The sequence below is a fragment of the Zootoca vivipara genome, chromosome 11, assembly GCF_965207765.1.
Source record: "Zootoca vivipara chromosome 11, rZooViv2.hap1.1, whole genome shotgun sequence".
NCBI classification, from domain to species: Eukaryota; Metazoa; Chordata; class Lepidosauria; order Squamata; family Lacertidae; genus Zootoca; species Zootoca vivipara.
In genome coordinates, this window is record NC_142594.1 from 50,069,702 (window position 1) to 50,096,267 (window position 26,566).

The 26,566-nt window shown below is 42.4% G+C and overlaps 1 protein-coding gene across 1 annotated transcript in view; it reads right to left on the reverse strand.

Annotated features, from left to right (window-relative positions):
* Positions 1-26,566, reverse strand: part of LOC118092094 (sodium channel protein type 5 subunit alpha-like) — a 43,471-nt gene that overhangs the window by 9,028 nt on the left and 7,877 nt on the right. Inside the window, exons 8-20 of the mRNA XM_088654246.1 lie at positions 23,169-23,363; positions 20,786-20,971; positions 20,263-20,365; positions 15,724-15,953; positions 13,930-14,088; positions 12,612-13,004; positions 10,606-10,986; positions 10,217-10,321; positions 5,693-5,807; positions 4,858-5,012; positions 2,960-3,133; positions 1,794-1,925; positions 710-949 (exon numbers count right to left, since the gene is read on the reverse strand). Of these exons, the coding sequence (XP_088510372.1) occupies positions 710-949; positions 1,794-1,925; positions 2,960-3,133; positions 4,858-5,012; positions 5,693-5,807; positions 10,217-10,321; positions 10,606-10,986; positions 12,612-13,004; positions 13,930-14,088; positions 15,724-15,953; positions 20,263-20,365; positions 20,786-20,971; positions 23,169-23,363 (2,568 nt within the window). The remainder of the gene's footprint in view (positions 1-709; positions 950-1,793; positions 1,926-2,959; positions 3,134-4,857; positions 5,013-5,692; positions 5,808-10,216; positions 10,322-10,605; positions 10,987-12,611; positions 13,005-13,929; positions 14,089-15,723; positions 15,954-20,262; positions 20,366-20,785; positions 20,972-23,168; positions 23,364-26,566) is intronic.

Here is a 26,566-nt window from a genome sequence, read left to right on the forward strand (position 1 = left end):
AGGTTGGCAGGAGCTGGGACTGAGCAATGGGAGCTCACCCCGTTGCGAGAATTCGAACCGCCGAGCTGATTGGCAAGCCCAAGAGGCTCAGTGGTTTTAGTTGTCCCTAAAATACCAGACCAGAGGAAACATCCCCTTCAAAATGCACATTTTGGAACATTGAAAATTGAGGGTTCCAAAATACATTGAGAGCCTCCAGATACAGGAGCCTTCCCTCTTTGCACAGTCACCCTTCACAAATCAAGGAACAACACTGGAGTAGTGGCGGAGCTAGCATGCTCACACTACCATCCCTCCCCTTGAGCATACTCTACACTTCATGTTTGTACTGGTCTTCTATTGGAGAGAGATATACTTCAGAAATATAATACGTACTGCATCCTCTGTAGCATTTTAGAACACAGACATTGTGAAGCCCTGGATCATGGAGCTAGTTTCAGCTTCAGATCATGGATTAGCTTCAAACTGGCAATCTCAATGTGCAGTCTAACAGCTATCAGCAATATTTCTTAATATTTAAGGTTGCTCTCGTGTGTGTTTTTTCTTTTTTAAAAATAATCCTTCAAAACTGAATTTCAAAAGCAAATTCTGAATTCTTTAGAAATTTTCTATCACTTCTAATTTCAATAATCTGTTATTCTTTGACTACACATATGTGGCTTTCCAAGGTTGTTCTCTTGCCAAAGAAACTATGTGTGATTGAACATACCACCTGGAGGAGAGCCAGATACCCCATCCCAACATGATCAAAGTTGACATTCATATTAGTCCATTTGGAATTCTGACTTTCACAGACACTTTTATTTTTCAAAGCTGCATCACTGCATTTCGAAAATTTTCCTCCAAACAGTTGTACTCCTAGGATGTTAAATGGGAGCCAGAGCACAACACAGACAAGCAGCACATTCCCGATCGAAGGGACAGCTCCTGCGAGTGCATTCACTACAACCTTAAATGAGAAAATGAAACACACAATCAGTTATTCAGTGAATAGAATCAGACTACCAATGGCTCTAAGCAATGATAGCACATAACTGAGCAATCTGATAATCACGTGACAATTACACAATTAAGTATGGATCTTTCTCCTGGTTTACAAATGAGCACCACCAATTGAGTGAATAGTGCTAGAGTGAATTGAGTGCTAGAATTTGCTATGGGGAAGTGGGTCCAAATCCCAGGTCAATAGGTAGTCTTGAGCAAGTCACTAACTCAGTTTTCCATTCATAAAATCAAAATTAAAAGACCGCCTTTAAAGTAGGGGTACCAGGCAAGATGCCTGTCAATCATTTTACCAATTGTGTGTGCTTGGAGAAGCTTCAAAACACTTTTTGAAATGATGCAGGAAATAACTTCATGTCCAAGCAGCTTTATAGTGTTAAAACAGGAAAAACAGAGTCCTAAATACTACAATCCCAGTCCATATGTGGGTAATCTTGAATTATGTTATACCCTGCTCCTGTGCTCCTGTGTTGATTTTTTAAAAGGGAATTTAGATCATTTTATATACAGTATATCCCTGTGTATAAGACTACTTTTTAACCAAGGAAAATCTTCTCAAAAGTCGGGGGTTGCCTTATACGCCAGGTCGTATTTATTATATGGCGAGTATATCCCAAACTCTATATTTTAACTGGAAAAGCAGGGTATAACATAATTCAAGATTACCCACATATGACTGGGATTGGATGGATTAGAATGGAACAGAATGGGATATATTTTTCCATCCCTACTACCAGCTCAGCACAACCTTAGCTTTGTGGGACATGTAACAGAAAAACTGTATTTAGTACCTTTATCCCTTTAAATCTGGACAATGCACGAAGAGGTCTCAAGGCTCTTAAAGTTCTGAGAGATTTTGTGGAGATACGGCTATCACACAGATCTCTTCCCTTTGTTCCAATTGTTTTTGCAGGAAAGGAAACCTGTGATAAGGAAAAGGAAAAACACGGGCTGTTTACTCAGGGCCAGCTCTAGGTATAGTCCCGGTGGCGCGGGGTATCAGGGCGCCGGGCCGGCAGGCGGGGCGCTGCATGGCAAAGCCGCGTGGAAGCCATGCTGCGCGCTGCGAGGGTGGGGGCGCCGGAGCGATCTCCGCGCCTCAGCGCCAAGGCGCCGACCTGCTCAAGACTGCCGTGTGTTTACTTGTAAAACGTATCTTTGGAGTTATGGTTTTCTTTTGCCAATCATTTTTATTGATTTTTCAAATGTTAACTCATTTATACAAATTATTTCCAAATGGATACAATTTTGTTTAAGTGGTTCCCCACGCGCCATTCTTGATGTGGAGTTAAGCAAGTCAAAATACATAGTGTTCCTAGGCCTAACCACATTATTTTGCTACCTGAGGCACAAAATCCCAAGCTCAGCTGCCCAGGGTGCATGGGCGTACCCAGCGAGGGGCAGGGGGGCAGCTGGGGCCCCCAGAAGCAAAAAAAATTACCGTATTTTACGGACCATAACCCGCACTTTTTCCCTCCAAAAACTGAAGGGGAAAAGTCGCTGCGAGTTATGGAAATCAGGCTGTTTTCGCCCCCTCCCCGGCTGCAGCCAGTGACAGGAACGTGGGAGGGGGGAGGAGCAGCCTGAGCTGGGGGGGCGGATGGGAGCTCCATCCTTCCTTCCATCCTTCCATCCCCCCTCTTTCTTTCTTCCTTTTTCTCTCCCTCTCCCTCCCTCCCTTCTCTCTCTCTCTCTCTCTCACCCCTTCCTTCCTTCCTTCCTTCCTTCCTTCCTTCCTTCTCTCTCTTCCCTCCCTCCCTCCTTCCTTCCCTCTCTCTCCCCCTCTCTTGCGCTCCCCCCCAGTTTTGATCCTGGGTACGCCCCTGCCGGGGTGGCTTGCTCACTTCACCCAATTGTGAGGCTGGCCCCATTTACTACATCTCAGAGGCAGTAGCTACTTCACATAACTGTACATTACAGCAACATGCAGTACAGTAAGATTAAATCTGATACTTACACATACAATAAAGAAATCAAGCCAACACCAAGCATTGGTGAAATATTTTCTGAAGCCATAAGCCACCCATTTCAGAAGCATCTCCAGGAAAAAGATGTAGAAGAAAAATATATCTGCATATTCCAATATGATTTTTATGGTCTTTCTCTCAACAAGGTAGATGTCTTCAAAGATCTAGTATTTCAGAAATCAGATGCGATTTAGAATTCAGTAGTGGGGTATTTAAAATTTGTGCAATGTGGCGAAGAAGAGTGGAGCCCACTCACTTGGCATTCATTGGAGGAGGACTTCTTCCAGCTGATTAAAGTTTAAGAAGTACTGCAACATTGAGGTTCACTATGTGAATCCTGCTCCCATGTTCAAGATTCAACAACATTTTTTGCCAAGTATGTAGTAAAATTAAATGACAATGTAGAAATCGTAGGCCTAAATTATTTGTCAAAGTGTAGCATTTTGGCATTTTGACATTTTGACATCAAAGATGATTCTTAGGACCATAGCATTGGCCTAGGGGTCTTTAATAATTATGCCTATACTGGATGTAAGAATCTAGCTATAGCTCTCCATTGCTTTGAACCCAACTGATTACACATACCTGCAAGAGGAAAAACCCTAGTCATGAACTGGAAAGCCCCATAGGCCTAATAGGCAATATATAGAAGGCATGAGCATTGCATAATTGCTGGGATTATGTGTCAAAGATTGAATAATTGGGGGAAATATAGGTTAAGGGGTAAGTATGCATTAGATTGTTATATAACAGGAACATTGTATCATGTGCCTTGCACACAATTGAAGCATGCCACAATCCCTTATATGGACATCTCAAGCTACAAAATTGAGCATACTATGATCCACAAATATGGAGTTGTTTACCAATAGGATGTTTATATTGAAATAAAAAAAATCCCTCGAGTAGCACATTAGAAGAGTAGTATCTGAAGAAGTGTGCATGCACACGAAAGCTCATACCAATAACAAACTTAGTTGGTCTCTAAGGTGCTACTGGAAGGAATTTTTTTATTTTGTTTTGACTACGGCAGACCAACATGGCTACCTACCTGTATCTTGAAATAGCAGATTGTCCATGTGGCCAACTGGACTTTGGCTAGTGGCTATATAAAATCCTGATTTGGAGGAACAAACCAGACTGTACAAAGTTTGGGTGTGGCATACCACTCTTCGATGCAACAGAAGCTAAGGACTAGGTGAGATCCATTTGAGTTTACATATATGGCCCATATAAATGAACTTTTTTTTCATATGCCAAGTCTGTTGTGGGGGCTTGGAATAAAAATGCTTTATTGCTTTATACCCAGCATGCCTGAGTTTCTATACCATTAGTAAAGATTCCAGCTAGATCATACCAGTGAAACCTAGTGCAGTATATCTGGAGAGTTCTGAACAAAATCCCAGCAATCAATTAACTGGGATCTTTTATAAAATACTCTTAAAAATATAAACATATATTTTAAAAAAATACTTTAAAAAACCAAGCAAGCCTCACTTTTATCAGTTGGAATCCAAAGAGCTGCTTTAAGTGCCCAGCATTATTTTGTCTGATAGAACCTCCTATCCACTTTAAAAAATGGATTGTCATGTAAAATGAAGGGCTACTGTTCAAGAAGAACAAGTCAAAAGTTCCCTTGGAGCTAGCTGCATGGTTCTTGGGATTTTGGCCATTGTTTATCTAAGAATGTTTGCACTATTACTCATCCACCAATAAAATGGAATACACTAGGTATGATTATATAATATCAAGAAATACTTTTTAAAAAATCACCTATCATCCTATTAAACAGATTTTAGCAACTATAGGAAAAAAGAAAATTCAGAGCTGAACACAAGGCCAAAAACTTAATATTACTCTTATTTTGAGGATATCATAGTAAGCTTACCAGAACACCACTGCTCAGTAATATCATAAATATGATAAAAGATTCAAACCAATTATGTTTTACAATTCTGTAGCAGGTTTTTCTAAACTTCCACCAAGTGTTGCCTGGAAATTTAGCAGTATTCACTGTGCAACACGGGAAGAACTTGACCAACACTGAAATAAAGAGAAATCAAATGCAGAAATTATCAGTGTTCTGAGAATCGGTAGGAAACCAGTCTTTTATCATTCAGCATGTTTGCAGGAGAAAATAGCAAATTATTTCCTCTTTTCTTCCTGTCCCTGGAACATTCTGTTGGTGGCCTTCTATGTAACTAGTACAAGCAGCACATCCAAAGAGTGCCGAGGAAGAGTTTCTTTGTGAACTAATACACTGGAATATTTGCTCATGAGAAGATAAAGTTGCAAAAAAGTACCAGCTTCCCTGTTGCCAATGGCTGGTCCCTATATAAAGGCCAGAATAATTAGATCAAGAGTAGATCAGAAATGAATTTCCTTAGATCCATCCCAATAAGTGTCATCCTCATATCCTCAACTTTGTGCCCCAAATCCCTGGATGACTCCTCCCAGTGGCTTCTGAGTGATGTTAAGCACACAGAGGACAAGATAGAACCTAGCTCTTCCCTCATCAATCAGAGTAACCAAGACTGTTTCAGTACTGCGTCCAGGACTGAAGCCACAATGAAATGGATCTAGATAATCTGCTTCATCTAGGTTCATCTGTAGTTGGGCAGCTACTGCTCTGTTGATCACCTTGCCCAAAAAAGAACTGGCTATCACAAATAAATTATAAATTAAAAAATCATATTATATGCCAAAAAAAGCTAGTCTGTCACCTTGTGGAAAACAGGCCACAGGCTCCTTCTTGGTTACAGGCAAAATGCAGATGGGAGACCTCTCATCTACCGTGCTGGCCTCAGAACAGCTGCTCTCAAGATCCACGCTCTGAACCTGAAAACAAAACAAGAAAAAACAGCATCCTTTAAATGTAACTGACCAGTGATGGGGAAGGGTGGTGGCTCAATGGAAAAGCACATGCTTTGCATGCAGAAGGGACCGCTGGTCTCATCTGAAGGTGTTTCTCTAGCATTATAGTCCGTCAAGTGGGCAATCATCAACACCTAGCATCTGAAGGGAAATGAATGCAAATATGAGGAAGTAGGACTGCTCAGCTCTATATCTTCCCAGTACATTTCATAACAAGACCAGAAGCATGTATTATACTCAAAACAGGACAGAAAAATAAAGAGAAAACACAAGCACAAATACAAAATGCACATAAAATTAATCCTGAATATAAAAAATACATTAAAGTAACACATGCTGATGATATAGAGTAAAAAAAATGCATTAAGCAAACAACTTCAACCAGTTTAATAATAAATTAAAAGCAATGCAGAAATAAATGGCAGACTGGCAGCTGCCCTTTTGTGTGGGGATGCGGATGCAGCGTGGGGGCACCCCCCCACCTCAGCATAAGACACACCACAGTGTGTCCAGCCACCATCCCACTCTCTGACCTTTGCCTCCCTCACAGAAAGCTTTGCTTAATGTTTCATTTGGCTGGAGCGTGGCAAGTGAAGCAGACTTTCGAGTATCAGGGGAACATTTGGGGGAAGCACCTGGGTGGCACGTGTATTGCTAACGCTGGAAATGTGGCTTGCTGGAAATATGTTAAGTTCAGGGTGGTTTCACTACTGTTTCCAATTGCTGACTTCTGCTAATAAAAAGAGGCTCTGCAAGGCTAGCCGGCAGCTTGCTTGCTTGCTCCTGCACAGCTCACATGCATTCAACTCTCATGCTGTCCTCCGTTATTTCTACACTTTTGCACATGTAGGACGAGGCCTTGATGGACTATCCGGGAGAAACACCTTTCAGGTGAGACCAACAGTCCCTTCTCTCTGGATCAGGGGTCAGCAACCTAAGGCTGGAAGCGGCCCGTGGAGGCCGTTTGACCGGCCCACGAGCCGTCCCCAAAATGAGATGCCCGCTCGTGCGCTGTGCTAAACTGCCTCAGTGCAGCACAGGGACTCACTTCTGTGGCGCCTGAAATCGTGACTGCACAGACGCAGATGTCGAAAATCATGGGCACACGAGCGATCCGGCCCATGAAGGGATCTCTGTGGGACCAACCCAGCCCAGGCAAGATAAACCTTGCCGACCCCTGTTCTGGATGATAGTCCATCAAGTGGGATGCATAAGAGCAGAAGCAATGTGGGTGGGGAAACTACATTGTTTAGGTCTGCAGGACAACATGCTGTAAAACACACCTACCAAAAGATGTCTCAACAGAGGCATGTGCCTATTTAGTAATAATAATACCATTATTATTTATTGAGTTTATATACTGCCCTATACCCGGAGGTCTCAGGGCAGTTCACAGAAAAGATCACAACATACTATATAATCAGAAGAAAAACAACAATCCACTAAGAACCCCCCCCCCCAATAAAAGAGCCACATTTTAAAAGGGTACAAGTAATGCTTGGTAAGTATCAGGTGTGGACTAAGCAGACACTTAGCATTTCTCAATGATACCCCATTTGTCAACAGAGCTGCTATAGTTGCTGCTGACTGAAAGATGGTCGTTAAGGCAAGATGCTGAGAGGTGCAAAGGATAGCTGTGTTTTGGTGCATGTATTGTTTCAGGAATTAAAAGTCATATTTCAATGTGAATCCAAACAAATTCCTCTCCCTATTGAAGTACAACTGGCACAACTATTACAAACATTTTGGCTTAAGTTCAAAACTCACTTAATGGCCCTGCCATTTTAAAGTTTGTCTGTTCCACTTGTTTTTTAAACTGTCTCTAGTGCTTTTATTTATTATTAGGTTATCTTTAATTATTTTATATTGGACATGTTTTATATTTATATACTTCATCCTGGTATCTTTTGTAGATGAAGCATGGTCTCTAGAATAATTCTTAATGAATAAGCTGATTGCAAAAAAGCTTGCAGGAGAAGGTTAAGCTTCCCTTTCCCCAATTCTGCTGGTGCAATCAAATTTGTTTCCCCCGAGGCTGCATTTCAACAAAAGAAGAATAAATAGTAATACTGTTGCAAGCCATCTCAATCTTCGAGCAGTGTGAGATTCTAGGGGTTTCAGGCGCATAGCTGGGTCCGTGTTTCCTTCAGATGAGGGACAGTTGAGACTGTGGTGTCTTTACAATATATGGCTTAATTACACATATTTACTACCTCAGCCTACAATGTTCATAGCAGCGACACCCCAAGAGTCTTGCTTCTCCCTTAGCCATATTCACGGATTCAAACAGAAATCAGGCATGACTCTCCCTCTGGTTTCCTAGCCTGCTGCTTCTAGCCTCTAGCTTCTAGCTCACATAACTCTACTCTCAACTCTCGCCTTTGTCTTCCTAAGAACCAGCCAGTTAAATGAGGGGGCACCACCCATTAGGCCACTGGTGCAGAGCCACTTGCTTTGTTTTCTTAATGGCCTATTACTTCACCAGGAAGTATTCTGGCTAATACAGATTGGCAGCAGCTCTTCAGAGTTTTAGAAAGAGTACGATTTCCCAGCCCAGTTTGGCGATATTGGAGGTCAAGCACAGGACCTTCTCACTGGATGACAGTCCATTAAGTGTGTTATCATTTTGTTGTTGTTGTTTAGTCGTTTAGTCGTGTCCGACTCTTCGTGACCCCATGGACCATAGCACACCAGGCACTCCTGTCTTGCACTGCCTCCCGCAGTTTGGTCAAACTCATGTTCGTAGCTTCGAGAACACTGTCCAACCATCTCGTCCTCTGTCGTCCCCTTCTCCTAGTGCCCTCAATCTTTCCCAACATCAGGGTATTTTCCAAGGATTCTTCTCTTCTCATGAGGTGGCCAAAGTATTGGAGCCTCAGCTTCACGATCTGTCCTTCCAGGGAGCACTCAGGGCTGATTTCCTTAAGAATGGATAGGTTTGATCTTCTTGCAGTCCATGGGACTCTCAAGAGTCTCCTCCAGCACCATAATTCAAAAGCATCAATTCTTCGGCGATCAGCCTTCTTTATGGTCCAGCTCTCACTTCCATACATCACTACTGGGAAAACCATAGCTTTAACTATACGTTATCATTACCACATGACATCCAAAGGCAGGAAATGCATGCAAATTCAAAGAAATAGGACTGTTCTGCTTTATATTTCCCCAGTCCATTTCCTGCCTTTCATCCATCTGATTTTCTTTCCCAGTCTCTCCTCTCCTTTCAATCCTTTAGATGCTATGGTATGTTTCTGTCGAACTAGTAATCATTTTCTGAGTTTCTCCATCATTATTGTTCATTGTGTGTGATTTCAGGTAATTTTTTCCTATCAGATCAGGTTTCAGTAAATTCACATTTCTCCAAATTTTGCAAGGCAGTTCTCCAACCAAAAATAAGTGTACTAAAATGCATATACAATGTAGGGGCAGAGGAAGGGGGGTGCAGTGGGTGCGAAATACCCCAGGTGTCACCGCTGAGGGGGGTGACAAAATGCCGGGCAGCACTCACTGCGGGACCTGCAGTGCGCTCCTGGGAGAGACGCGGTGGCTTAGGCGCATGCAGGCTCCGTGCTTCCCAAACGGTCTGCCCCCTGCCTCCCCCCCAGCTGTAGGGTGGTTGAGTGGGAGGAGGTAGGCAGACTCCCGAGGCCCCGCAGTGCACCCTGCCCCTATGTGCAGCTCGCGCCGCCTCTGGGCACAGCGCCCCAGGCGCCCGAGCAGCTTCCTCCACTGCTAATACAGTGTTGGTTGTTGAACTTAAGCCAGTCCGGGAGTCCATTCAACTCCTGGAATAGTTGGGAAGCCAAGGCCCAGCTTCCAATTGGCTGCAGGAGCTTCCTGCACTCAATCGGAAGCCGCAGAAGCCACGTCGGACGTTCGGCTTCCAAAAAATGTTCACAAACCAGAACATGCACCTCCTGGTTTACAGGTTTCGGGAGCCAAAATGTCTGAGTACCAAGGCATTCGACAACCAAGGTACGACTGTATTTGTGAAAATAGCATATAAAAATGCATTATATATGGTGAAGTTGCTTACAAAAATGTCCATATTAGGAGAAATGCTCCTTTTTTGCCAAAAGCTTATAAAATATGGTGAGCTGTTCTACAGCTCACCAACCCATACAAACACAGGATGATCAAGCAGTGAGTCCCCTTCTCCAGACATAGAAATGAAGACTGCTTTCCCTGCCTCAGAGAAAGGACCTACCCCCAAACTAGGTTTCCTTTGTTTTTCAGGGGGAGAAGCAAAAATACTTCTGCAATATAAAAGTGGAATACACTATAAAAAAGTAGAATATACCAATTTCCTGGAAATGCAGAATGCCACTCTCAGCAAGCCATAGAGCTGTAATGATAATTTTCATTTGCTTTACCTTAGGAACATTCAAAGACCAAACACTGGTACTTTCGGAAATATGAGAAGACAGCGTTTGTCTTGACGTTTTGAATTTCTCTCTTCTCTTTTGCAAGTTGTTCTCCTAGGGAAAAGTATGAAAGTAAAATATTTTGTTCCTAACCCCTCACACAAGAAGCTAGACTACTAATTTTCAAAGCCTTTGTATACAAACAGAAATGGAATACAGTCCATCAGTTAACAAATACATTTATAAACTTAATAATGTATAATTTTCCAATATCTGTAACATGGATCAGCCACAATGGAGGCATATAGTAATGGTGTATACTTGGAATGATTTATTCACCATAGCCAACCCTCTTGGCTAGGCTTATCTATGCCAGCAGTCTGGGGCCTGTTTCTTACCTCTTTGCTACAATCAATTCCTTCCTCATCAAAAGTCTCCATTTCAGCAAGGGGAGCGCAGGCAAATGTATTAATGTCTGTCATAAAATGATCCACTGGCAGCTTCACCAAACGTTTACCACTAGCATAGTTTTCCTGGATCCCTTTTCTTGGCTCTGTGGCACCGTCCTTTTGGATGGTCACCTCCTTGGTCTTGGTTCTTGCTTTCTTCAGCTTTTGCACAAGCGCATTGCAACATCGATTCCACAGCAGATGTTTGACAAATTGCAACCCCCTGTGAGCAAGGATCACATGAGGCTTAGCTTGCTCTTCATCTACCTCAGTTTCTGAATCACTGCTACTAAAGGAACTCAGCAGTAAAGCGATAAAGAGGTTGAGGACCTGAATGAAAAGTGACCAGATGAAGCAAACAATGAGAGTGGGAAGGATATTTTGGAAAGTAACACATTTCGACTGCTTCCTGTTTTTCCCAGGGGAAAAGGACTTCCCACTCATTCAGTATTGTACAGGCCACCCCAATCTCTGCTGAGCGGTAGGAGGATTCCATGGGTCTTGGCACTTAACCACGGTTTGTGTTCCTTGGGAATGAGGCACAGGGGAGATTGCCATGTCTTTATGAAATATGGTTTATTTCACACACATTTGCAATCCGAGTTTTGGTGGAGGGTGATGGATCAATCCATCAAATGGTGAATATCCAACAGAGGCAGTACCTCTCATTGCTTCTCCCATAGCTTCAGCAAGCTTGGGTTCAAAGCAACAGCCAATCATGCTCCCAGGTCTCTGTATGCAGCTTCCTCCAGCCAATGCTGCATGGAGTTCTGCCCCCCCCCCTCCCAAAATCTCAGCTCCCAAACCTCTATTTTAAAACAACATATTTTTCCCTGTGGTGACATCACGTCCCCTGTTACCCATGCCAACCTCCCCCTCTCAAGTCTTCTGTTTCTGTCCACTTCTCAGCTGGGGAAAAGGCCAACAACATCTGTATGGTGAATTGTTTTTAATGGCCCAGTACTTGACTCTCTTTGTGTTTTTAATGGCATTGCTATCAGCTGATCTCCTGAACAGGAAAATGGGTGTCTAGGGAGCCACCCTCTAACAGTGCCTCAGTCTCATCTGCATTGAGCTTCAGTTTGTTGGCTCTCATCTAATCCAGTGGTCCTCAACCTTGGGCCTCCAGATGTTTTGAGACTACAATTCCCATCATCCCTGACCACTGGTCCTACTAGCTAGGGATTATGGGAGTTGTAGGCCAAAAACATCTGGAGGCCCAAGGTTGAGGACCACTGAAATCCATTGCTGAGGCAGGACGATGGTCCAGCACATCCACTGCCTCGTCTGCAGATATAAAGGAAAAGTAGAACTGTGTGTCATCAGCATATTGCTGACAACATACTCCAAACCTCTGGATGACTCCGCTCAGTGTTTCACTAAACAGCATAGGGGTTAAAATTGAACGCTGAAGAACCCCACAAGGCTCCACAAGGCTGAAGAACACTCCCCAAGCAGCACTATTTGGAAATGTCTACCTAAGTAGGACCGGAACCACCGCAATGTGGTGCCACCCACCGCTAGTTTGGACAGTCGCTCCAGAAGGATATCATGGTCAATGGTATTGAAAGTAGCTGGGAGGTCAAGAAGAATTAACAGGGACATGTATGCCTTGTCTCTATCTTGACAGAGGTTATCATACAGGGCGACCAAAGCAGTTTCTGTGCCCAAACCGGGCCTAAACCCCAATTGAAATGGATCCAGAAAATTAGTTTCTTCCAAAAGCGGCAGGATCTGGTCTGCGACCACTCGCTCCAGAACCTTGTTCAGGAAAGGGAGATTAGCAACTGGCCAGTAGTTAATTAGGTTTTCTGAATCCAGGGAAGGTTTCTTAAGGAGTGGTTTTACCACTGCCTGATGTAGCTAAATTGTGTAGAACGTTCTTGAAAACAATCCTACTGAAGAAATAATTTTAAATAGGTCCCATAGAATAAGGAAATTCTTTGAAAACTTACCACTAGGTTTCCTAAAAGCAGGACCAGCATGAACAGAAAAATGCACCATCCTTCACCAGCAGCTTTCATACAGTCCCACATCGTTTCGATCCATTCTCCACAAAGAATTCGGAATATAACAAGGAATGAATGTAAGAAGTCTTCCATATGCCATCGTAATTTACATTTATTGGTGGCATTAATGTCACTGTTACAGGTTTCAGTTTCGTTCTCACATCTTTCTCGAAATGTTTTATAACTTTGGCTAAAGCCCTGCTTGCCAACCACAGCAAAAATGAATACGGTAAAAATCAGAACAAGTGTGAGGTTGCTTAGTGGGCCCACTGATTTCCACATTATTTTCATGAGCTTATTTAATGCTGGCCAAAACTTTGACAATTTGAAAATTCTCAGCTGTAGGGTGGGGGCAGAGAATAGGGAGAGAATAGCAGCAAAAAAGGGAGAAAGTTAAGTCTTGATTTCCAGTATTATTAAAAATTAAGAAATTGTTCTACCAGCATGATTTGTATGTAATTAAGCCTATTTGCATCAAAAGGAAGCTATAAATACACTTTTTGATGTGCGACCATTCAAAAATAATGTAGTGCAGATAGATGAAGCCTGAATTTGAATATGCATCTAATATGCATCGAATTTGCAGTTCCTGGTCCAAAGAAGGAGGATGGAACTTTGTTTCAACATGCAAATTTCTTCTTCTAAAGTATGATGCATTCAAGCATGCACTCTGTTTCACAGAACACATCTCTAATGAAATAGACTTATTTCATGACAATCCTGTATTCAAAAGAAAACCCTTAAAAGGGTGTGTCTATGATTGTGCTCCTTTTTTATTTCATTAAAATAAAATGTTGTTTTAGGATTCATTGTCACACATTATAATAAACCAAGCAGAAAATGAGATTTAAATTACAATGGTCATATCTATACAATGCATTTAAAGCATATGATTTCTCCCAAAGTATCATGGGAACTGTAGTTTGGTAAAGTGCTGGGAATTATAAACTACGATTCCCATGATTCTTTGGGAGAAATAGTGTGATGTAAATGTCTAGTATGGGTGTGACCAATATAATTTACTGTTTTATTCTCTCTTGAACAGGTAAAATGTATTTTAAAGCATCTCAGAAATTTCATGACAAACCCTATAAGTGTTTCCTCAATTTGATTGTCATCTGCTCATAATTTACTGAAATTACTGATTTTGCCACATATACTCACAATAAATAAATAAATAAACGTGTCAAGGAAAGTAAGCCCTAGATTCCATAGATTTAATGTGGAAGATTAATAGTGACTATAACAGGAGATTCATCATTACCATTCTGAAAATTGATAGGGGAAGCCTCGTGACCAAGTTTATTATGCCTAAAATAGCCAAAAGGGAGTCAAAAATATTCCAAGCCTCTTGAAAATAGTAGTAGGGATCAAGTGCAATTATTTTGAGGATCATTTCAGTTGCAAAAATAGCAGTGAAAACCTACAAGAGAAATTATGTCAGAACACAATAAATGTGCCATATGTTAAATTCATAATCCTTCAAGCTACCCGTTATGCCTTTAGAGAAGGGGTGGCTAATATGTGGCCCTCCAGATGATACTGGAATCCAACTTCCATTAGCCCCAACCAGCACTAGAAAACTACTAACGTGGGAAATAGTGGCTGATCACAAATGTAATTAATTAAGGGTGAAAAGGTATGAAGGAAAAAGGACACACACATCAAAGTACATAATGGCAGGGGCAGAATTTAACTCTCTCCAATTTACTATGAGATTCACACGGAAACTCTAACCTACAAGCACAGACAGAACTGACAGATAATAATAACAACAACAACAATGAGTGAAATAACAGGCCAGAATAGAGTGCAAGGGAAATATAAAACTGCTTCAAGTGAGGCAGGGAAATGAACTGATATTTCAGCTGACATTCCAAGGGAGAGGGTAAGAGACTCAATAATAATAATAATAATAATAATAATAATAATAATAATAATAATAATTTATTATTTATACCCCGCCCATCTGGCCGGGTTCCCCCAGCCACTCTGGGCGGCTTCCAACAAAACAGAAATTCTAAAATACAGAAATCCATCAAACATTAAAATACAGAAATCCATCAAACATTAAAAGCTTCCCTAAACAGGGCTGCCTTGAGATGCCTTCTAAAGGTCTGGTAGTTGTTGTTCTCTTTGACCTCTAGTGGGAGGGCATTCCACAGGGTGGGTGCCACTACCGAGAAGGCCCTCTGCCTGGTTCCCTGTAACTTAGCTTCTCGTAGTGAGGGAACCGCCAGAAGGCCCTCGGAGCTGGACCTCAGTGTCCGGGCAGAACGATGGGGGTGGAGACGCTCCTTCAGGTATACCGGACCGAGGCCGTTTAGGGCTTTAAAGGTCAGCACCAACACTTTGAATTGTGCTCGGAAACGTACTGGGAGCCAATGTAGGTCTTTCAGGACCGGTGTTATGTGGTCTTGGCGGCCGCTCCCAGTCACCAGTCTAGCTGCCGCATTCTGGATTAGTTGTAGTTTCCGGGTCACCTTCAAAGGTAGCCCCACGTAGAGCGCATTGCAGTAGTCCAAGCGAGAGATAACTAGAGCATGCACCACTCTGGAGAGACAGTCAGTGGGCAGGTAGGGACTCAGCCTGCGTACCAGGTGGAGCTGATAAACAGCTGCCTTGGACACAGAGTTGACCTGTGCCTCCATGGACAGCTGTGAGTCTAAAATGACTCCCAGGCTGCGCACCTGGTCTTTCAGGGGCACAGTTACCCCATTCAGGACCAGGGAGTCCTCCACACCCGCCCGCCTCCTGTCCCCCACAAACAGTACTTCTGTCTTGTCAGGATTCAATCTCAATCTGTTAGCCGCCATCCATCCTCCAATGCTTTTCTTGCCTCAAGCAATAGGTGAAACACAATCCCACTTGAATGGTGTCCTAGTACCCACTAGAGAAGAAAGGAATTGTATGAACACTTTTCTTTAGGTATGCACAAAACATAATTTCTAGGCACAAATTTTAGTTCAAAGGCACTCCAAAATTCTCCAACAGTAAAAGAATAAAAAAGTAATTCTTGCAATGTACAGTAGCTTAATAAGGATTTGTTTTCACTTACTTTGTTTCCTGTGGAAACCATCTTGCCTGTTTTTGGAACTCTTTCGAATGACATTAAAACAGTATTCACTATAATACACAGTGTAATAAATAGTTCAGTAAAAGGATTTATCATTACTTTCTTCACCATTTTCTTTATTTGCAACCAGAGTGGGCAACATTGCCAGATGAGATACTTATGGGCAGCAGTTTTCAAGCATGGAGGGAATTCCAGTTTTGATTCTTCCCATTCTAAACAACAAAAGGAACATAATTACAGGCACACTGAGTTATGAAATGAGAACAATTTCAGGTAAAACATAGGTAATTCTTTACACTCACACGACTTTTTTAAAAAAAATATTAAGGAAATGTCAGTTGTACAAAATAGAGAAAAGACAAAAAGGGCAAATAAAAAGTGCAATAAGAAAAAAGATGAAGCACACTAAATGCACACTTCCATACATTATTATACAGATATGTAAGTAATACTATTGTCCTACTACATATATGAATATTCGTATTTATCCAAACAAAGTCTGCATCTATAAGCAATCCATTCAAGTGCTGTCAGTCCATTGATTAAAGGGGACCACATCTTTCTTCTTGGCTTGACTTGAAAAGCATCTGCACAGGTTCCATCAAATCCCTCTCTTTCACTCTTTCAATCTTTTTCTCTTCTTTCTTTTTACTCTGCAACAATCCAAACCCTGCATGCCTAAGACAGTCACTGAATTCAATAGAACTTGTGACTGAGATGACATAGTGCTGTTCTGTTGGATTTCTCATGCCAGTTTGGGATACACTACAGTACACCACCATCCTACAAATCCTAACATGCAGCAGCAGACTGTACGAACACACAATTGTGTGCAAGAAACTTTGCACACTGTAGAAGAGTGATCTTGAACAGAGGAACCCCAGAAAGCATTGGAAAAACTCCAGACTACACTGCACAATAAATTTGGGCAAAAGTCATGCCTCTGAGAGGTATGCATTTCTTGTAGATGTTGAGGTGCTGAATGCAAATCAAAGCATCAGAGTTGTAGAGTTGGAAGGGACCCTTAAGAGTCATCTTGTCCAACCCCCTGCAATGCAGGAATCTCAACTAAAGCATCCATGAGAGATGGCCATCCAACCTCTTTTTAAAAACTTCCAAGGAAGGAGAGTCCACCACCTCTCACCGGAGTCTGTTCCACTGCTGAACAGTTCTTACTCAGGAAGTTCTTCCTCATGTTTAGTTGGAATCTCATTTCTTGTAACTTGAAGCCATTGGTTTAATTTCTGCCCTCCAAAGCAGGAGAAAACAAGCCTGTTCCCTCTTCCATGTGACAGGCCTTGAGATATTTGATGGTGGCTATCATATTTCCTCTCTATCTCTTCTTTTCAAGGCTAAACATACCCAGCTCCTTCAACCGTTCCTCATAATGTTTGGTTTCCAGACCCTTGATCCTCTTGGTTGCCCTCCTCTGCACACATTCCAGATTGTCAACATCCTTCTTAAACTGTGGTGCCTAGAATTGTACATTGTCTTCCAGGTGTGGTCTGAGCAAGGCAGAATAGAGTGGTACTATTACTTCCCTCGATCTGGACACTATACTTCTGTTGATGCAGCCTCAAATAGCATAAGGGTTTTTTGGTTTTTTTGCTGCTGCTACTGCTGCATTACACTGTTGACTTATGTTAAGCTTGTGGTCCACCAAGACCCTTAGATCCTTTTCACATGTACTGCTAGTAAGCCAGGTATCCCCCATCTTATATTTGTGCTTCTGGTTCTTTCTGCCTAAGTACAGTACCTTAACAGACAAGACACAGGGTGGTGATATACCATAATAGCACAATGCAAAGTCACAGAAAAATATATCACCAAGAACAAGTGTTCCACAATAAGGAGTACAGTGGTACCTCGGATTACAAACAGGTTACAGGTTACAGACTCCGCTAACCTGGAAGTAGTACCTCGGGTTAAGAACTTTACTTCAGGATGAGAACAGAAATTGCGCGGAGGCGGCACGGTGGCAGCGGGAGGCCCCATTAGCTAAAGTGGTAGCTCAGGTTAAGAACAGTTTCAGGTTAAGAACAGACCTCTGGAACAAATTAAGTTCTTAACTAGAGGTACCACTGTATAGACAAGCAAAGAGGGTTTAAATTCAACCTCAGAGTTTGCAGGATTTATTTGACTTCATCTGAGCCTGTGGGCGGTTCCCCACTTTACCTTTAAATATGTGAGCCCTGCCAACATTCCCCAAGGAAGGTTAACAAATAGAAGGCTGGAGAGCCTCTTTCTGTTCTTCTATTGGGAGATATGAATACAGGAACAGGTATGTTCTACAGATTTTCCATACAACTTCACCTTTTGCGATTAGGTTAATAATTTTGTCATTTTGTTCTGTCTTTATAGATTTGCCCAGTTTTCTAAGCTATTGATTGTTTACTACCTAGACCTCATTGTACAGGTAATATGTATGTATTCTCATTTAAATGTAACCATTCCATACAGAAATAGATATTGACTATAATCTTGTTTTATCTTATCAGCTTGATGATTAAGCCCCTTGTGGGACGAAACAATGAGTTTACCGGAACAGCGTTCAGGTGTTTACGAGTTGATGTTACTTCTATCAAATACATGAGTGATTGTAAAGAAAAATACTACTTCCATATTTGTTTGCTTGTCTATACTTATTGTGGAGCACTTGTCCTTGGTGATATATTTTTCTATAAATGCAGTACCTGGCATTTGTCCCTATTTAAATTAAAGTATTGGGCCTAGTTCTCCAATCTGTTAAGGTTGTTTTGAATTTTGATTCTGTCTTCTGCAGCTTTAGCTACCCCTCTCAGTTTTGTGTCATTTGCAGATCTGATGAGCATCCCCTCAGTTCCTTCATCCAAGTCTTTTATAAAGACATTGAACAGCGGGCCCAAAACAGAACCCTGTTGTCACCGTGGCCGGAGCGGGCTACTTCAGAGTAACGACTCTACACAGCTCTGCATTTTATCTTTTATTGGTGCTGCGTATTTACAGTGCTGAAGGCAATGCTATTTACAAGGACACATCTTCTCAGCTTGAATCAGAACCTCCGAATGGCGTTTGGCGCGTTTTTCTCCAACATAACAACTTTGGTAGACCCATCCTCTTCCCTCTCCGCTTTCTGCGCAATTCCGGAGTTGGGGGGATGGGTCTGCCCCCCTTGCTTGCCCCTTCCTGTCCCACCTGGGACCCTGGCTCCGCTACCTTGTCTGAGCCTCGGACACGACTTCCTGCTTCCCCACTGGAATCGGAACTCTCCCTGCTTTCCCCTGCACTCGGGGATGGGCTTGAACTCAGGAGGGGAGGGACTTCGCGATATCCCCTGTCCCTCACATCTGTGGTGCCACATTTTTCCCAGGATGACGAGGAACCATTAATGAGTACTCTTTGGGTTTGGTCAGTCAACCAGCTACAAATCCACCTAATAGTTACCTCATTCAACCCACATTTTATCAGCTTCCTTGCAAGACTCTCATGGGGGACTTTGTCAAGAGCCTTACTGAAACCAAGATACACATGTCCACAGTATTCCTCTGATCCACCAAGCTTGTAACTCCATCAAATAAAGAAATGAGATTCATCTAGCATGACTTTATTTTTGAGAAACCCATGTTGGGTCTTAGTAATCACATCATCCTTTTCTAAGTGCTCACAGACCAAGTGTTGAATTATCTGTTCTAGGACCTTTCCTGGTATCAATGTCAAGCTCACTGATCAATAGTTACCTGGGTCTTATTTTTTCCCCCTTTTTGAAGGTGGGGACTACATTTGTCCACCTCCAGTTTGCAGGGACCTCACCTGTTCACCAAGAATTCTCAAAGGTCTGAGATTACAAAGGCTCTGATATTACATCCACAAGCTCCTTTAGTGCCCTTGGATGCAGCTCATCCAGCCTTGGAGATCTGAATTCATTTAAAGTAGCTAGTGTTTCCTTACTACCTCTGTTATGTCATTTATTCTGGGAGCAGATAATTTGAATTTGCAGGCCAATTTTTCAGATGGAATAGTAAAGATCAACATCAGAACCAAGTTCACTGTTGACATTCCAGGCTGCAAAACATACCCATACGGGAGTTACAATCTCAGTGTCATCATAAACCAAGTAAACAACAAAAACCATGAACACAAACTAAGCTAAGAAAAGCCATGAGTCCCAAATTTGGTCCAAACTATGATGAGTGAAGTGCTAATATATATTCTACTGACTGTTGAAATTAATATGAAAATATGATGACAATAAATGCTAAAGGCTCAGCAAAGCAAAAACAAACCCCAATTTGCAAACATTTTTCATTATTTATTTAAATGTGAAGATTTTGAGGGGCAGTGTGAACCAGGGCTTTCCAGTGAGTGGCCCTCACTCCTGAGACAATTACTCTCCTAGTTTTTCAGCATAATTTTCAATATATACTGTTCTCAAGTTTTAAGGAATACTGATTTGGATATGGTTATCTTTTACAAAATACTTAAAAACACTGAAGAAGTTACCCCAACCTCTTTAAAACTTTATTTTATTTATTTTTAACTCACCCATGGTTTTGCTGATGACATTAGCAGCACTTGTTAACCGTTGTCTTTGAAATGGATCATCAAGAGTGTCAACAGGTAGGTGATAGGACATCAACAGCTCCTTCTTTGGGTGCAGAAAACAAATCCAAAGTGAATATTTGAAGTGACACGATTATCTCTCCATTTACTTAAACAATTCCCAATGAATTAATGTAGCAGCAGATAGAATAATGTGCCCTTAAAGAAATCTAAAAATGAAAGCTGGTTAACAGCATAAGTCCTTCTCAAAATAGCTAGTGCCAGAGTTAGCTAATTTGTAAATTACTGTTATGATTGGGGCGGTGTGCAACATTATATTTCTGATGTCATGGAAATGCTAGAAGAGAAAAACTTGCAAAAATGAGTAGAAATTTTTAGCATCAGTTTTGGAGGGGATCCGAAATTTTGGGGTTTGTATTTAATAAAGCTCTATTAGGCACTTCCAAATTTACATACAATTTACATACAAAAAGATGCCACCAAAGCTGTTGCAGCTAAAACTTACAAGCTCCTTTTGACTTTTATCAGGTGGTGTATAAAACAGGGTTTCATCTTCTCCATAAGTTTTTGGCTCTTTGTCTTTCGGTTTCTTCTTCCTCTTGCTTTTCCCCATTTTTTTCTTTTTGAATTCCACACTTGACATTTCAGTGTTTTCATCCAAGGATGCAATTTGTCTTTGGAAAGCCAACTCCTGGAATAGACCATGTTCAAGTAAGCACAATTACTCCATAACTGGTAATCAAAATGAGGATTTTATCTTGTAAAGCCTGTTCTTCTTGAAAATAGGAAGGCAGTTAGCATGGAGAGAGGCCTCCTCTGAGACCAAATCTGTAGACAAAATCTCCTTCCCCAAACCAACATCGAGAAGAAAACACTCTTTTAGAGGAGGTCACTGATAGTTTTGCCCCTGTGATCAGGCGTATATTTTTCAATCTTTGCAACACAGGCTCTGTGCATGTTTGTAAGAACTGTTAGTAAGTAACTTGTGAGCATTTAAGACTATTGGAAACATTATCTCAGCAACAATATCCAGTTCTGCTCCAAAACAGAGCATTTATAGTATACTACCTAAGAACATAACCCAAGAGCAGTATACAGACTTTTTGCACTACTGTTTGCAAAAGAGGCCCTATCACAATCCACATATAATATTACAGATGTAGCCTTGATTACCTGACTGGGATAGTGTTATTTATTCTATTGCTGCTCTGGAGGTGAGTGCATTCAGGGACAGATTATTCTTTCCACCACTGAGACCAAGATAGTCAGAACCACCACTAACTTCAGCAATGGAGGAGAGCAACTTAATTAAGTCCCCTGCTCTGAAGAAACCAGAACCATGAGGTAGGAGCAGTTTGGACCTTCTAACTTGGATATTATCACTCCCAGATGTGGTTAAGGTTTCTGTGTGCATGCACACTTCCTACAGAGGCTCAAACTGAAGCAGGGAACAAACAGCAAAGAGGCTATCAGACATCATCACGCTCCTGCTTTAAAAGCTACTGTGATGAATGCTCAAACAGGAGACTGGGGAAATGCCTCAAAACCCCTTTTGCAAAGAGCAAACATGCTTTCAAACAGTGCTGCTCTGTGCTTTGTAGTCCCAAGAACTGGGACTCCAAAGCACAACATCACCTGATATTGTCGTGACCTGATGTTGTACTGATTGACAGATAGTTGCCCTGTCCACCTGTCAGATTTTGTCTGCCACAGGGAAAGGAGATACGAATTTGGTGCAAAGGCCAGAAAAGGTTCCCACCTCTGATTTACAGGCATCTGAAGCCGATATTGAGCTAGTTACTATTCTTTGAAGCCGATATTGAGCTAGCTACTTTCAAACTTCATACCCTGAATTTAAAGTTTTCATTTTGAATTATTGGATATTTCCTCCAAACAACTTTCATTTTTGAATTCCTGAAGATACTTTTAAACTTTAGAAGGCATATCGTTCCTTGAAGATATTTCTTCAAGGCATATTTTTGTATTCTTAAAGTTTTTTGCTTAATTAAGCAAGAAATACAAACCCAAGATCTACAGGTATGAGCAGAGTTTGGAATAGGCAAAGCTATGCCAGCTGAAATCCCTCGTCCCTGCTCAGCCAGAGATATAGCTCAGCCAATGTTTGGCTGAGGCAAGTCCAGAAAAGGCGATATTTTTTGGCATTCCAAAATCCATTCAGCTCTATCACATGACCTAGCAACCCTGTGGAAGTTACATTGGCATAATTTAGAAGCTTGTTTTCATTCTGCTAGGCTTGGGCCAGCTCATAGCCCCACTCCTGAATGCTGTTTAGAATAAGGGTAAATCACACCAGCATAATTTACCCTGGCTTAGATTACATGGGTTTAAACAGTTCATTGGGCTTCCTGTAGTTTTATTATTTATTGAATTTATATACTACCCTATACCCAGAGTTTGGATTGCTCTGTGCCCATGTTTGCAAGCCATCCTGTACTATGTAAATTTCTGAAAATATTTATTTTGAAAGCAATATTTTATTTTTCTAAGTAAATAGATAAAAAGGGCAGTCTATGACAAACAGCAAAAAGAGTGCAAAGTAGAGAATCACACTCCAGACCATTGTATCACCAATTGCAGTCAAGAGCTTTCAATATTTTTACTGCCGCCATCATAAAAACTATTAATGTATTTCATTTAATTCACATGTTAATGTTACAATGTTTTTCCTTTTCCCCTAAAGAAATTTAATAAGTATTAAATATTAAATTCTGTTACTGGAACTTCAGCCATAATTAAGTGGTAATTATCATGGCTGAAGATTCAACAATAGAATTATACATATTTTATTTCTATTGTTAACAACAGCAACAACAATAAAAACAATTAGGCTAAGTATATAATAATAATTTTTAAAAAGTTTTACAAACCTTTTCCTTTTTTAGTAATTCTTTTGCTTCACGAAGTAACATCTCCCTTGCCTTTGTGTGTGCAAGTGTTGCTTTGTTTTGCTCTTCATATGCCATTGTTACAACAGCCAGGATTAAATTAAATAGATAAAATGAGCACAGAAAGATGATTATCACAAAAAAAATGCAGTAAGATTTTCCAGATGTTCTGATAACCTGCAAACATGAAATACATAACTCATCGTGTATTGTCTTTCAGCAAAACAATGATTAGAGAATAAAAACAAATGTTAAAATAATCCAATTAATAGAATAATAATAGAGCAAAGGCATAAGGCCAAGAAACCACTGCTGTCTCCTAGTTAACTCCAAAAGTCTGAGATAATAAAATTGTTTTTACCTGCCAGTGGATACCCATCAAAGTCTCTGCAATCAAGGCTTCCGTGAAAAGGGGAATCCTGAGTTGGGGGACGCACACATGCACATAACAACAGAAAAATCTCCCTCAAGCATCATCCTATAGCAGGCCCAGCCCACCAAAGATATGAGAAGGATTCCCCCTAACCCCCTAACATCAACCACAAAACTTGGGATGGATGATATGGGAGAAGGAAGAAGGAAAGGTACAGTGACTTCATAGGAGGTCATTTCAACTGTCAGTCATGATGTTCATTGGCATTGAGCATTTGCATCCTTCGTGCTTGGTGCATCAAGAACAAGGTATCTGTTAAGAGGACATCTGTGGCTGACTATCATTCCTGCAAAATGGCCTTTGGAAGGGCCTTCACACAAATACCACGAAGAGGCAGGCTGTAGCCATTTCTGCTATTCTTTCTTAACCTAATTCTCCTTCCATCTATACTTCTAGTTAAATGTTTTCTTAGAGGTGCTATGCTGAAGTGTCCTTCCATGGCACACAGGTTCCCTTCATAAGATTCTGACAGCTTTACAGAAGCCACCCTTTGATTGGTCGCTCATTCCACTAGGGCTGCAGTTGCTTCTGCGGTTTTCACTACATAAGGCTTGTACAGAAGCTGCATGGGCTTCTCCAAACACTTTCATTCATCGCTACACAATTGATAACTATGCATAGGCAGAGGCTGGATTTGGAAGGAGGGTCCTGCAGCAGGTCTCTCCATGATAAATTACGCACGGGTGCAGTCAAGGGGCCCACCCTATTGGGATTAGCTATGCTGTGTCCCAACATACCATCCCTGCTAGCCAAAGTGAAATAGCATGGTTGGTACCAACATGAAGCATAGATTTCCTTCAGTTTACCTTCAATGTAAATTGTATGCGCTTAAAAAAAAGACTATAAGTCTTTCCCCCTATTAAACTGTTCAGTGTTAGTATTGGAAGTAGGCTTTCTGTTCCCGATGGGTTTTTTTTTCTGTTGCTGATCTCTATTGCTTGCTTCTAAGTTTCTCCTTAAGTTCCTGGGCTTATGTTTCATACCCACCAAGTGTCCCAATTTTCCTGGATTGTTCCTATCCTATATAATAAAGTGCAAGTGTCTCTGCGTCCAGATTCCCTGTGTCCTGTTTTCCGCGCTAATGCACATGTGCTCCAGGGACACAGGGATTGGACGAAGAGACTGCACGCGCGCACTCTCCCCCCCTCTGCCTCCTCCAACCGCCGCTCCCGGCCGGACACCGCATCACTGCAGGGCACGTCAGGGAAGTGAGGGTGGAGGCCGGCGGAGGTCTCCTCCTCACAACCCTCCCTGGCCCGTGAGAGGAGCGGCGGGAGGCCGCGAAGCAGCGGCGGCGAGGTAGGCGTTTGTGTCCCGCGTCCTTCCTGTCGGCGGCTGGAGGAGAGGAAGGAAGGAGGAGAAAGCAGCGCTTTCTCCTCCTCTGTTCCTGTCCCCCTGCCGCCGACAGCAAGGACAGGTCCCAGGGTTCGGAGAAGCGCTGTGCAAGCGCTTCTCCGAACCCCAGGATGTTCTAGCGCCCGTTATTGAACGGGCTGAAATACACTAGTATATAATAATATGCAAGTGTCTCTGCATCCAGTCCCTGTGTCCGTGGGTTTGCGCTACTGTGCATGTGCCCCACGGACAGCCATTGGGACTTGGAGCACAGAGACTTTGGACGGGATAAACCAGGACCGTGAGAGAGATTACATGCTTGCATATACACAACCATACAAAAAAAAGTGCACGGCTTCCCCTTGCCTCTGCTGCGCTACGGAAGGATCTCTCTCTTTCCTCCTGGTTTCTTCTCCGTTAGAGGGGAAGGAGAGGGGGCAGGCGTGTGCCGGCGAAAGGGAAAGGGAGGGTAGGTGTGTGTGGATAGAGAGAGCGCACGAGCCGCGAGTGATGCGGCTGCTGGGCTGAAGGATTGTTTAGCTGTTACTGAGGGGCGAAAGCAGGAGGGCGGGAGGGCGGACGCACCCGCAGGGGAAGGGGGAATTAGTCCCTGGAAGTGTGTGTGGATTTGGGGGGGGGGTTGGAAGGGCTGCTGCAGCTGGGACCAGCGAGGGGAGAGAGAGAGAGAGAGAGAGAGAGAGAGAGAGAGGGGGGGGGAGGAGTAGAAAAAGAGGGTGGGAAATGGGGAGGGAGAGAGGAAGCTGAGGAGGCAGCTGGCTGGGGTGGGGGGCGGGAAAGGCACTGAGTGAGGGGCTGAGGTGGTGGCGGTGGGTGAGTCACGGGGGGGGAGCCCGCTAATTAATTCTAGCACCCGTTAATTTAACGGGCTTCATGATACTAGTGTTCCTATATCCTCAGAGGGCTGAGCTCGGAGAGGAGAATGAGCCAGTGTTTGTCCCGAGCGGTGGTGGTGGCGGCAGCAGTGGCAGCTATGAAGGAGCACCCTGTTGCCTCTCCCTGGCTGCCACTGACAGCCTCCTCCTTTGTGCAGTTCATAGCAGCTGCTGGAGAATGGGAGAAGTGGAGAAAAGGCTGCCACCACCAAGGCTCAGCCCTGTGTGATGTGCCAGCTCTGAGGCATGGCTGTCCTGGGCAGGAGTGGGGCACAAGGGGTATTGATGATGATGATGATGATGATGGTGATGATGATTTTTAAAGCTTTGCGCACCTGTGCCTAATCTTGCCCTTTTCTAAAATGTATTTATTGGTGTGTGGGTTTTTTTGTAACTCCACCAAAGAATAAAAAAATTAAAAAAAATGGATTAAGGTGTTTTCTTAGGATGGTGTGTATGTGTGTGTGCTGTGTCCTGTTGGTGTAGTGGTGCTGACATTCACGCTTCTTCAGATAGGAAATTCTCCATGGGGGGAGGCACAAAAAATGGGGGCAGGGGCTTGAGAAGGGTCAGTTGTGGGAGGGAGTGAAAAATGTTCCTATTTTCATCTGAGAAATGTTGAAGGGTATGTTTCCTGTATCCCACTTGGCAAGTCCATGGAAGCATCACGGTACTTCCAGTCTACTTACAAAGTGTTCATTTCTGACTTGACCAGAAGG